The following is a 13,611-nucleotide window of genomic DNA, read 5'->3' as shown; positions in this document are numbered from 1 at the left end:
GTCTTCATCTCAAACTCTTGTTCCCTTGCCCTATTAATTTCCTTGTGCCTCACTGATGTATTCTGTCGATGCCATCTGTCGTGTAGCTTCCATTTCTGATCACCCCCAACCCACACCCCCAGGCCTTTTTCTCTTCATTTTTATTTCACACTGCGGGAGGAATGACGTGTAGATAAACGAGCGAACAGAAGAACTGAAGTCAAAAGAAGGGGGAAGACAAAATAAGAGAAAGGAAATGAAGGAAGATATCAGTGAAGTGAAAGGATGAGTGGGGAGCAAAAAAGCCTTATGGTAAACAGCATGAGGATAATTTTATATGCAAGTCTCATTCTGCGGGCTAAGTGAATGAGACGCGTTAAGGCTTTCAGTGTAAAATGAAATCAGTCACATAACTGCCGGAGAGCTTTTTTTAAAACACTGGATTAGACTTCTCTGCTGAAGAACTAAGCCACTGCCTGAAGCTCAGCAAAGCGCAGCAGAGTCAGGGATACAAGGTGAAAGGAGAACAGAGCAGGAGGGAGGGAGAAAAAAAAAAAAAGAATAAAAGGATTGAGTGTGGGCCCGTGTGAGGGAAAAGGAGCGAGACCTAACGAAGTGGTTAAAAAAAAAAGAGAAAGAGTGAGCGCGAAGAAAACTGCAGGAACGTGGTGCAGCTGAGGGTCGTTGGGCGGAATTGTTGGTCTGATGAGTGATTTAGTCGATGTCGGTCGGCTACAGTTCAGCAGCGCTTTTGGCCAGTCGGAGGGGACCCACCCGGCCTTTTTAAGTACATATGTCTCTCCATTAAAGCTCTCATTAGAAGCCGTTGCATCTTGTTAGAAGGGTTCTGTCTGAACATTAAGCTCCACTGATGCTGCACAGGTCCTTAAGATGGAGAGAAAAAGTCGTGCAAAGCAATGATGCCGGTGTGCTTATTAAAGAAGTTCACAGTCTTTATAGATGGGAATTTTTTTTTTTTTTTAAATTGTATTAAAGTGGGTTTTTCTAACAGCTGAGATGAATTGTTGCTCTCGATTCCCCGTTTGGGAAACTTCCCCTACTGCTCAGGTAAATTATTCATGTGAACAGCAGACTGTGATTTTTATTTTTTTTAATCTCTATGGACATTGGTGTTTAAAGTGTGTCTGTGCAGAAGATATAAAGGCCTTATTGTAGCATATTCAAAGGTATTTTATAGCAATGTTGTTTTATAGGTTGAAATAGAGAGATTTTCAATCCCCCATTTCATTCCGTGCTTCAGTTTATGGTCTGTTAAATTAAGTGTTGAAGATGTATTCACTCATCTCAGCAACATCTCTTAAATAATAGTGTTGTATACGCTCTTGGAAGCGATGCCTGCTCCAGGAAGTATTACAGTACACAAACTGGCTCTGTTTCACAAGGCTTAAGACTAAAACCCTTCCTAATCGTCTTACAGTGCTCTTCCTTGGATCAGTTAACTTAAAGATGTTTATCTGAGTATCTGTGCAGGTTTACATCAGCCTGTTTGTCCTTCACCGAACAGCAAAGACACCCAACAAAGCCACTTTTATTTTAACCTCGTTACAAGATGTTTTCCTCCTCCTTTCTAAGTGTTTCAAAAATATGACATCATCTCCCGTGTCTTCATTCAGGCGCCAACGCTTCAGCTCCTGACCAGCTGAGTTTGGCTCTGGCGTGGAACAGAGTGGACATCGCCCGCAGTCAGATCTTCATCTATGGACAGCAATGGCCTGTAAGAACCACAAACCGAATGATTAAAATATTCATACATGCGATGCAGGTAGAAATATCGATTGCTTTGTGACGAATGGATCACAAAGAGAAAGATGAGATGAAGGTGTATTTCCAGCTCCACAGGTTGATTTGCATGCAGAAGACAGCTCAGGATCAGTCATGGGTGAAAGTCTCAGCGACTGGCTGATGGCTAATAATCGATAATAATTATCATTCAGCAACGACATTCTGAAAATCTCCAAGCAATTTGTTTTAACTCATTTAATTTTGAATGTGACAGCTGTGACATTAGAAAATAACTGCTTTCACATCTTCAAGTCAGTGCCTTCATTAGCCCCAAAGAGGTGGCATATCCTGATTCAGTGGTGGTGGCCATTAAGAAGTAAGGGTACTCAGAAGGACAAAAATCAGAAATGATGATCCTGCCACCAGACTATATCAGACACTGATTCAACCAGATATTAGAAGAGTCTCTGATCACTTTTTTTGGGGGGGGGGAATCCTATCATACTAATGCAGCTTTAGGGAGTGACGGTGCTTCATATTAGTTTTCTGCAGCTCATCTGTGTTTGTGCTGCACACGCCATGGTCAGAATATATGTCAGAATATATATTTTCCTTCCCATGAAAAGGTTGGTTCCCTGGAGCAGGCGATGCTGGATGCCTTAGTTCTGGACAGAGTGGACTTTGTCAAACTGCTGATTGAAAATGGAGTCAGTATGCACCGTTTCCTCACGCTTTCCAGGCTGGAGGAGCTCTACAACACGGTAAGAAAGGGTCACACCGGGGGGACAGTCTCTTTTTTGGCAAATAGCTGCATTTGGGACTTTCAAAGGAAAATGATAACTGAGAGATTTTTGCACTGAAGAGCTTGGCGCTGGTGGTGAACGCTGCGTCAGACAGGATTAGCTTGAAAGAACTTTATAATCATTTCCGTCTCTCCGACAGAGACACGGACCGTCCAACACGCTGTACCACCTGGTCAGAGATGTCAAAAAGGTACGAGCATCACTGCCGCCGCCTTTCAGCTTCCTGGCTGTTCAGGCACACTGTGTGGGAATGTTGGCTTGAATGTGCGTTTTAAAGGAGACATTTAAATATCTAGAGTTTCAGTTGCTATTTTTTTTGTTTTGTTTTTTCCTTAGCGGTTTGTGTCGAGGGTTTTTTTTTTCTGCATCAGTCTGTGTGTCTACATTTTGGTATCCGTGGTCGCTGTCCGATGTGCATAGAGGCCGGCTTTTCTCTTTCGGCTAGAGATGCGGGCTGCAGTGGCTGTGTAGAGCTATGCACGACTTACATCCCCCTCATGACTTCTCAGTAATTTACTGTTATTTCACTCAGGCATACACTACTACTAGTACTACTACTTACAAACAAGCACGACATGTATGCAACACTGCTTGATTCAGAGAATCTGAGCAAATTGGTGTCACAGTGGAATTTCTATGAGGCTGAGATGGAAGAATTTATTTATAACACTATTGTTTTTAATAGGAGTAGGTCTCTATGTTCGTATACTCTTCCTATGTTTTACATTTTTATGCCATATGAACAGTATGGAGTCATTCGACACTGTCACAATGATTTTTGTCTTTAAATGTCCAGACAAGCATTTCAACAGTGAAAATAATCACCCCAATTTTCAATCGGCTTTCATGCAAGTCAATAGTTTTTATTTTGGGTGGTTGATCTGTGCATTTAAGCCATTAATTTGTTTTTTTGGGGGGGTTTTTTGTCTGCAAATCTCCTATAGAACCTTATTAATGAATGTAATAAAAAGATAAAGCCAGGAAACAGTCAGTCAGTTTATGCATGCCAATTAGTGGTGATCCCACTGTGCAGAGGTGATGGAGAGGTCAGCAATACCACCGTTAGCCTTTAGAGGTGTTCATTAATTAAAGTGTTGCTGATTACAGTAATGCTACATGCTCCTCTGGGAGTCCCTGACAGGCCTCCTTGTTGTAATACCCGCCCACCCCCCCAACCATCCTCCTTTAACTCTCTGTCTGCAAACACAACTGATCTCAAGTGTGTGCAGAGAGAATAGCCAGGTTTCTTCTCCACGCCACCTCACCGAGCCTCTTCACACACACATGTAAAACAAACACTGTAGTGCATGGCCGAGCATCCCCATCGCCGTTTTGCTGAGCTGTGTCTAATTGCCGTAGTGTAGTGTTTGTGTGTCGTCGTGTATCATAGTAGGACGCAAATTAACTACTATCCCTCGGGTGTAGTTAGTCACTATGTCATTGCTGTTGTCTTTATTTCTCATTCTCCTCCTCTGTAGATTTCTTTGGTCATGCCCTTAGCGATTGGCTAAGTCTTGTTTTGAATCAGATGTCACGCTAACAACCATAGGTTGTTTGCTCTCAGGTTCAGTATGGTCCGTTCACAAGGTGGCGTGAAACTGAGTCCTCAGACAGAGTCACAGAGATTGACTTTTGAGCTGCGGCCGCCAAAGCACAAATCGGTTTTCCTGCAGAGTAAATGAACGATGGAGTTTTGTGGAAGTTGACAGCGATGCTCGTCGCGTCCTTGACAGCCTCAGATTTCACAAATGGTTGCTGGGTGGTGTGAACTTTTATTTCCATGTTAGATAAAAATACAAACTTATCTGCATAATATTACATTATATATTTTTAATATTTAAATTGTTGTGGCAGCCATGCGAGTTTCTAAGTTTGGATAAAATATCACATAAACAAAAGCCGCTCTTAAACTTTCAGTAGAGCTTCATCCTAATTAAAACCTTAAGCGCTGTTGGTGTTAGCAAGAAGTGATTAGCCTGAGTTTTAAACACCACAGGGAATTAAAACGGCTCGACTGACCTCTAATTGCTGTATTTGAACCTTATGTGTGTGTAGCATGAAGAGGTGAAGCTTCTCGTTCTCACTTTGAAGCTTCATCTGTGTCACCTTCACAGTCCGTCGGTCGGCCTGCCATGCTTCGCCAGGCTTTGCTGCCAATAAAATTTAATCTGTGGCAGAGGAGAGTGGTGAATAATGTGCATAATGGTGGTCACTTACAAATATAATTATAAAAAAGCATAAACATAAATATCAAAATAAATCAAATATTAAATATCCTTGGTCTAAGTGAGTAAAGGAATGAGAATGTAAGCACATTTTCACCCATAACTCTTTCCAAAAGTAGAGACATAAAGTGTCAGACAGTCCTGAGAATGGATTTTATAGGGATTATATATTTTACATTACGCCGACTCGATAAATAAGGCACATTTTTAGAATTAGACTAAATGACATAAGTGCCCCTTCTGTTACAAGACAAAATAATAGATGCCATATGGACCAGCATTAATAAAAAAATAACCTGAGAGGGCAGATGTTTAAGGTTACTGGAATCAAAAAAATGTGGATCAAATTAAAATAACTTTAAGGCGACTACAGAATGGTTTTAGATTGTCATTCATATCAATACGATGACAGATCGAAACCCCAAAGAGAGACTCAGATTCAGCACAGCCCACTTTGAACGCTGCTCTCTGTTGCTTTGGAATGGTAGGGGTCAGGATAATGACTGCAGGTTCTGGGGTTGATGATGAGGAGCAGAAAGCGATGATAGCTTCATGGTCCTCAAGTGAACGGGCAATAATGATTCTTCCCTCCAGCATTAAGCCTGTTTTTACATGCTATTGCCCCCTCTCTTCCAGGCTAATGAGACATTACCACTTTTTTTCTTTTTCCTCTCTTCAAGGCGTTGTTTAACCTCGCCGAGAAGATCTAATTCATTCCCTAAATGCAAATTATGATAAATCAATTTCTTACATCCTTCATAATCATCCTCTGACTGTATATTCTCTCTGTGGATCACACCCCACCTGAGTTTTCATGCTCTCCTCATTTTCTGCTGCTCCGCCAGCGAACACGTTTTACCTTGGGGCTCAGCAGTAGCATCTGAAACGGTCTTTGCTTCAATCAGTCGTGTTATTAGAGGAATAGTCGGGTTCTCAAAGCAAAAGTTCAAACCAAATAGAAATAGATAAAAGATATTGTAAAGAGGCTGGAAGAGAGATCATCCCTGAGAGTATCTGTCTATCTCATTTCCCCTGGTCTTGCTTATCGTGATGTTGACTCACTGACATTGTGTGTTCTTTCCAAGCGAGAATATCCAGGGTTCAGTTGGATCTACTTCAAGGTGAATCCGATAATCACGTTTTCTCTAATAGCCAAAAACAGTTGATATGGATTTTGTGAAGTGAGTGTGTATGCCTGTGTGATTTGCTTTATACTCTTGTTTCCCCTCTTATTTACCCTCCTTTATTAATCACTTGGTGTGTGTGTGATGTTGCCTGTTTACACTGTCTGGTTTTCCAGGGAAATCTGCCCCCAGACTACCGCATCAGCCTCATTGACATTGGACTGGTTATTGAATACCTCATGGGAGGGGCGTATCGGTGTAACTACACCAGGAAGAGGTTCCGAACGCTGTACCACAACCTCTTTGGGCCGAAGAGGGTGAGTGAATAATTCTTGCTTGCAACATCCCACCTAATATAATTTTTAAATCCTAATGCAATGAATCTGTGGATCAATATCGGTAAAATGATCATCATGATCAAATCAGTCCTGGTAAAGGCTTGAATGTACGACATGAGCAAATTATTTACATTTAAAATGCTAATGAGGTATTATGTTCTCAAGGGCAAACTTCACCTGCTGATGCAGGCAGTAAATTAGCATTTACTTGTAAATGTCATCAGTCGAGACCTCAGCAAGCGTTAGCGCCCGGATGCCAGAAATAATTCACCACATGCTGTATAATATGCAGTTTTTTTTATTCTGAAAGTGGCTTCTGGTTTTCTTTGCTCAGATGATGATGTGTTTGTGGAATAATGTTTGCCTAAAACACATAACAGAAATAGCTTCTCTGGGAATAAATGGAAATCGACCGACCTCTATTTTTGTTCTGTTAATCTCCAAACCCTGACCAGTGGGTGTGAAATGTTTGTCAGCGCGGTATTACTGCAATGGAATAAGAATATCTCTATTCCTGTCAGCCTTAAAGAGCGCCCATTAGAATAAGACATCACTAAATCCACACAAATTATACCCTCCTGCAGTCACAGGTTAAACAGAAGAGCGGTCCTGCTATCCTTCATTTCCACTTCAAATAGAAACGGCTGCTGCCAGCTTGATGCAAGAAGTCATCCATCTACAGCAGCAGCTTTTCATCATGTGCCACCATAACCCCAGGGATGAGCAGTTCACACGTCCCCCTTATTGGTTCGCCCTCAGTCAAAGAGGAGAACTGATCATTGACGTCATGTGCTATTGTTTGCTTTTTGTGTTATGTACACATGTTGGGGTGTGTATTCATACTCTGTTGCTCTAATTCTAATGCTCTAAATACCTCACACGGCGCCACAGGTGTGATGAAAATAGAAGCCCGTACAGCTGCGTCTGGAGCAACACGTTTATGCTTGATTGCTCACCTTTTACATTTGCAATGTTTTAGGGCGTGTGTGTGTGTGTGTGTGTGTGTGTGTGTGTGTGTGTGTGTGTGTGTGTGTGTGTGTGTGTGTGTGTGTGTGTGTGTGTGTGTGTGTGTGTGTGTGTGTGTGTGTGTGTGTATGTGTGTGCGTGGCTGTTTATCTCGTATCTCTACCGCTGCAGCAATAAAGCAGCTGGAAAGTCTCAGATAAACCTAAAGGAAAGAAACGAGCCAGAGATTCAGCATAGAAGCAAAATGTGAGAGTTAGTCAGTTCCAGTTTAACTTTGATTCATGATGAAATAAATCCGTGATCACACACAAACACATGTTAACTATGAACAAAGCCTCAAAATAGATGCAGATATCAAAATTCCCACAGGAGACGTGGACTATTTTTACTGACTCAGATGATGGCTCATGAATGCATAATTCAAACATGCCCTGCTTTAATACAGATACAAGGTACTATAGCGGATGCATAAACACTCCCTGCTTTAATACATGCAAACACCGTTCTGCAGCACATTGTTGCTGTACGTACTGTCAATCACACCCCCTACAGAATGTTATTCTTCCACAAAAGCATGAAAGTGAAAGTGACTTTGCATATTAAAGAGTATTTCTCATTTCATGTGAGCGTGTCAGTCTGTGCTGTGTTGTGATTTCAGGGTACATTACGCTATAAAATACATCCAACCAGGTCTCGTTCTGTGTTTCTTGTGTTTTTGTTGCTTCTCTAGCCCAAAGCCCTGAAGCTGCTGGGGATGGAGGTGAGTGCTGATTTCATCAAGGCTGTTATTGAGTCATCCTTTCACTCTTCCCTCTGTCTCAGGCAAAAAGACTTCTCTCTTCCTAACGTGTCGGTGTTAAGTCGTTCTCCCGAGTCTTGAATCCAAATCTTCGTCAAGGCGTACGCCGTGTGCCTCGCGGCCTTTCAAAGTGAGCCCTTGAGGCACGTTTAATGAACTTTTTGGTGATCTGTACATGCCTATCAGCTAGTTGGAGGCTAGGTGTCAAACATAATCATTTCAAAATTTCTCACTACATTGTAGTGTTATTTCCAATTAATAAAAAAGAAAAAAGTGGGATTACATAAGTGTTTCAAACACATGATGTAAAATAAATCTAATACCTATCAGAGTAGCTTGTTTACATTAAACAGAACAGGCAACAACTGACCTGACAGTACTGCATAATACATGAATTGTGTACTTGTATCCTTGGTGTACACACCATGCAGTATCCACATCATAAAGCTTTTATCACAGCATGTGTCTTCAGTTTTCTCAGAGGTATTTCTATTGAACGTGCGCGGCCGTCCGCGTATTCCCGTCTGTTTGAAGTCCGCCCCGTGTCTGTGTCTGTCCTCTGTTCTTTGTGTCTTTACCTTAATGTTTGTTTATTCTCATCACCATGGCAACGTGTCGGTGAAACAGAACGTGTTAAATAAGAAGATAAAAAATGTGTATAGATAGAAACAGTTCATGTTCTTGGATTTCTCCTGTAGTTTCCCTGTAGAACCCAAAGTTTTGAACACACGTCTTTAAAAAAGCTCTCTGAAGTTTTCTTACATCTCTGTGAGCAGCTGTTTCTCTCTCTTCACCCCGCTCGCTCTCTATGGATCCCCACCAGGATGACATGCCCATCCGCAGAGGCCGCCAAAAGACCACGCGTAAACGAGAGGAGGAGGTGGACATCGATCTGGACGACCCCGAAATCAACCATTTCCCTTTCCCCTTCCACGAACTCATGGTGTGGGCCGTGCTCATGAAACGTCAGAAAATGGCGCTGTTCTTTTGGCAACACGGCGAAGAGGCCATGGCCAAGGCCCTGGTGGCGTGTAAGCTTTGTAAGGCCATGGCGCACGAGGCCTCGGAGAACGACATGGTGGACGACATCTCCCAGGAGCTGAACCACAACTCCAGGTGGGTGGCAGGAGTTATGACTGTCTGTTTCTCTTTGTCCGTCTCTTTCTCTCTTCCGACTGATAAAGTCAGAGGGCCGCCCACTGAGAGTCCAGGGTCCGCTCCAAGGTTCCTTTCCTAGTGACTGTTGCCAAATGCGTGCTCACTGGGGGAATAAGTTTTTTCTGTAAAAGAAAGACTGTGCAGTCTGGACCTGCCCTTTTGGAAAGTGCCAGGAGATAACTTCTGATGTGATTTGGCACCGTCTAAATAGAATTAACTCGACTTGACTCGACTCACGTACGCACGCTCTGCTTGTGTGGTTTTAAACACGATATTTCAATAAAAATGTTATTCTGTAGTCCTGAGCGAGACTTCACTGGAAATGTTTCTGCTTTAAATGATTAATGCAAAGTTGAGTGGCGAGTCTAGACAGGAACGTCTACTTCCATATCGCAGCATATATGGACAAATATACTGCTATGATTTCCTCTCACACAGCCAGCTCCCACACAGTCTCAGAAACACAAATGTAGAAATCTAACGAACATCATCATTGTTAGTTAAGGCTGTGCAAATGAGATGAAGGCAATCACCCAGAGGTGTCAATGCTGGTTGTGGAAATGACTGTTAATTAGAGGGAAAACGATCAGATAATACAAATGAGTGCTGACCCCAAGTCCTCGCGCGTCTCTTCTGGCTTCAAAGCAGAGCCTTGGAGTCGACGTGCGTCAAGTTTACTGTCCAGATGCATTCTAATATTCAGATGTTGTTTTCATGTTGCAACCTCATTTAACATTTGTCATAATGGCTCCGTTGTTTGGCAATGATAACTTTTGAAACTCAATTTCTCATTCGGTTTGCAGCACACACACACACACACATACGGGAACAAGAAGCGTTCACCTGGGGAAAGAAAATGTTTTAAATAGTAGGAAATGCATGCATGCATCTGCCACAAGTGTTAGACGTAAGATCTATGTGTTTGTATGTATGCAAATTTAATCTCCTTGAGAATCTGACCAGATGGAGATTGATTTCCTCGACCAGTTTATTTATGTTTTCACCATGTTTTACTGCTTTCTTTTCCCTGTTTATGTGTGTTTGTGTTCCCGTATACATCCTGCGTATCGTTTCTCAGAGAGTTTGGCCAGCTGGCAGTGGAACTCCTAGACCAGTCCTATAAACAGGATGAGCAGATGGCCATGAAGCTCCTGACATACGAACTGAAGAACTGGAGCAACGCCACCTGCCTGCAGCTGGCAGTTGCAGCCAAGCACAGAGATTTCATCGCTCACACCTGCAGTCAGATGCTGCTGACCGACATGTGGATGGGGCGCCTGCGAATGCGCAAAAACTCAGGCCTGAAGGTAAAACGAGTGGGACAGATGCTTGGGATAATCTGAGGGTTGAGAGAAGTGTGTTTACATGAAAGTAAAATGTATACTGAACTTTGATGGTGCAGACGAAGGGTGGAATGAGAATTTCTACAACTTGATGCAGGATATTTGTGCGGGTAAAGTAAAAAACAACTTTTTTTTTTGCTGAGAAATTACCTTAGAGGTGGTTCAAATCACTGCACGGAACTCTGGATCTGCTTGTTGGTGCTGTAACATGGGAAGTAATGCATTGGAAGTACCAGGAGGGATGCAAGGATGGAAAAACTGAGAGAAACTGATTACTGTTCTGCAGAAAATGGTTGGAAAATTCTGTTTCGCTTTGGATTTAGGGTCTGTGTTCCCCTTGGGTTCCCCAGCTTCCTCCTTCCACCACCAGAAACATGAAATATGGGTGAACTGGTGACTCTGTTCTTAACCACATGTGAATAGGAATGCTTTTCCAGTACAATCAGTTACTGAAAATGAATGGTTTTGACTTTATGTACCCTTGACAGGCCAGGGCCACCCAGCCATCCTCATACAGTATATAGGCCCATCTACGGCATCCACATGCAGGTGGTGCTTTGCATAGCTTGCCCAGAAGGTTGTGACAGGTTTATTATTCAATGAATACATTACGTTTCATGTGCTTTATTCTCCAAACAGTTGACCCATCGGCTGCGTAACGTATCCTCATTTGTCTTCATGACCCAGTCTTTACAGTAGGGAAAAAAAGGAGCTTTTATTCAGCCATTGTAGAAATGAGGAGGTTGTCTGGCCTGCGACGATTTGGTTGAGATGACTCATTGCCGATAACGTGGAGCGCACCAGACCGTGAAAGATAGATAGATCACTGCTCACAGTTGACATACTTAATTCTGTAGTTTTTAGAGGCCCGTGATTCAACAGAACCCTCTTCCCGATGCGGTCTGCTTGGGATTATTTTTAACGTGAAGCTGTTAGGTATCTCATTTCGTTTTCTTTATTTAGAGTAGTGTTTTATTGAGCAGCAGAAGAGGACTCACCCTGGTCCGACTTCATTAGAATAAGCCTGCTTTTTTTTTCTTTTCTTTTTTAACTTTTGAGCCAGAAGAGTTGACCTTAATTACATAAAAACCTTGTGTCTCTCGTATTTTGTATCGAGGCTCGAGTGGCGAGCGTTCTTTTGAGTCGGGGGGAGAGGTTTCGTTTAAAGGCTCGCGGTTGGGTTTTTGCTCAGTTCTGCTCATGTGGGTTTTCTAGACGTCTGGTGGTGGGGTGATAGGAGGCAGCTGCACAGATTAGAGAGGTTAGAGTTATTTATAATGAAGATTCGCTCAAGGGACGGCTGGGTTCACACTCGTTCAGATGCAGAGCGAGACAGGATGATGTGCCCGGCTAGCTAGGTCCTCGGAGCCGGTCGGACTACGAGTGCTTAAAGTATGGTTTGGCCTTTTGAAGGAGGGAGAGAGGGCACTGCCTAAGCAAGCTCGCTGGAGCAGAAAGATAGAAAGGAAAAACCACAAGTGGAACAAACAAGATTCGCTGCCCCCAGGAGTTTTTGATATACAGCAAATAACATTATCAAAACATTGTCAAAATAATATGCGTGCACAGTTTTGAGGAGCTGTAGTTGTGAGGGAACTCGACTTCGACCCACTTTGGCTCGTACTAGACTGTGGTTACTGGAGGCTACGTGTGGGATGAATGTAAAGATGAGTTTATTGATTTCTTCACACATGAATCAATCAGACAAACTACTGACCTCATGGCTTTCATCCCCTTGTGATGACTGATGACTGGAGAAGCTGAGACATCGCTTTCTGCGGTTGTGCTTCACCGGCCGCTGCCCGTTCTCTCCATTCTCTCTCTCAATTTTTAATAATCATCTGCAAGCTGGCTTCATTGGAAGCTTTGAATTACAACGTGAGTAGAAACTGATTGAAAATGCATGTAATCTTTCAGTAGTGTGTATATCAGTTCAGTTCAGTAGGCTTGATGCGACTTCTTGTGTTGCGCTGGTTTAAGTGTAATTCCAGCACAGAAATGTGGAGAAAGAGTATGAAAGAAGGTGAACTATGCTAAGGCAGAGGCCTGCAGCATTCTTCATGTGCAAATTGCCCATCTGACCTTTGCATGCAGACAAAAGACTAATGGGGCCATCTAGTAACTGGCCCCCTCCAAAGTGTCCCTCAGACAGAAATGTTAATAAAAATAATAACTTGATGTTTTAAAGAAGACTAAAATGACACATTTCATTGACTAAAAAGTGACTAAAATACTCAATTATGTTCTTTTTACACTCCTTTGTATATGAAAATCTAAATTAGAGCCTCTAAACTAAAATGATCTCATCGTACCTCAGCACATAAATTTAAAGTGTTCAGTTTCGTCAAAGGCTGTTGTTGCTGCAGCGCGAGCGTCGCTCTCTCTTTCCGTGTGATGATGTAGTAGGTAAACACAGGAGTGAAGAGATAATTGATTGAATTCTTGGGTGAACTGTAAACTTTTGTGTTGGCTAAAGAAACTGCTCCCGGAGATGAGATTGCGCTGCTGCTCTCCTTCGTCCTTCACCTTAATGCTCCTGTAACGGTTTCGTCTGATGGTTTTCACTTTGAAGTGTTTGCAAGTCGCCTCCTTTATTTGCCTCCTCGTCTGTTGTTGCAGTGCAGTACTCTATCCAACTGTCTGGACCCCTGACTTTGTTGAAGTGAACACCAAAGCTTGCTATTCTGCAAAGTGCAGGCATTATGGGGAAGGATTTATATCTGATGACTTTCACATGATAACAATTGCAAAGATTTGTTTGTCTCCCCATCCTGTCTTCCTCGTCACCTAGGTGATCTTAGGGCTACTTCTTCCGCCGTCCATCCTGAGCCTGGAGTTCAAGAACAAGGACGAGATGTCCTACATGCCTCAGGATCAGGAGGCCTACCTGCAGGAGAAAGAGGAGGAGGAACCCGAGAAGCCGGTCAAAGAGAAGGAGGAGGAAGACATGGAGTTCACAGTAAGATCTTACTGTGAGACGCAGTACAACTCCGTGGTGAGAGAACCCACCTCAGCCCCGCATCTCAGACCCTTAACACATAGTCCAACGTTAGTCACAACGCTTTTTCCTGATTGTAAAGCTGATTGTTCAACACATAGTCCCGATTCTGCGTGGACCAAGTGCACGATGTTG

The 13,611-nt window shown here is 42.8% G+C and overlaps 1 protein-coding gene across 2 annotated transcripts in view; it reads left to right on the top strand.

Moving 5' to 3' along the window:
* trpm3 (transient receptor potential cation channel, subfamily M, member 3) overlaps positions 1–13,611 on the top strand; it is a 93,226-nt gene that overhangs the window by 65,439 nt on the left and 14,176 nt on the right. Inside the window, exons 10-17 of one of the 2 annotated variants that reach the window (XM_068310205.1) lie at positions 1,614–1,714; positions 2,349–2,483; positions 2,665–2,715; positions 6,051–6,191; positions 7,909–7,938; positions 8,801–9,093; positions 10,214–10,442; positions 13,270–13,437. In XM_068310205.1, coding sequence (XP_068166306.1) covers positions 1,614–1,714; positions 2,349–2,483; positions 2,665–2,715; positions 6,051–6,191; positions 7,909–7,938; positions 8,801–9,093; positions 10,214–10,442; positions 13,270–13,437 — 1,148 coding nt within the window. Of the gene's footprint in view, positions 1–1,613; positions 1,715–2,348; positions 2,484–2,664; positions 2,716–6,050; positions 6,192–7,908; positions 7,939–8,800; positions 9,094–10,213; positions 10,443–13,269; positions 13,474–13,611 lie in introns of both variants that reach the window. The other variant, XM_068310204.1, reaches the window with a different exon arrangement.

The sequence above is a fragment of the Antennarius striatus genome, chromosome 3, assembly GCF_040054535.1.
Source record: "Antennarius striatus isolate MH-2024 chromosome 3, ASM4005453v1, whole genome shotgun sequence".
Classification (NCBI taxonomy): domain Eukaryota; kingdom Metazoa; phylum Chordata; class Actinopteri; order Lophiiformes; family Antennariidae; genus Antennarius; species Antennarius striatus.
Note: the sequence above shows the minus strand (reverse complement) of the source record. Positions and strands in the feature narration are given on the sequence as shown.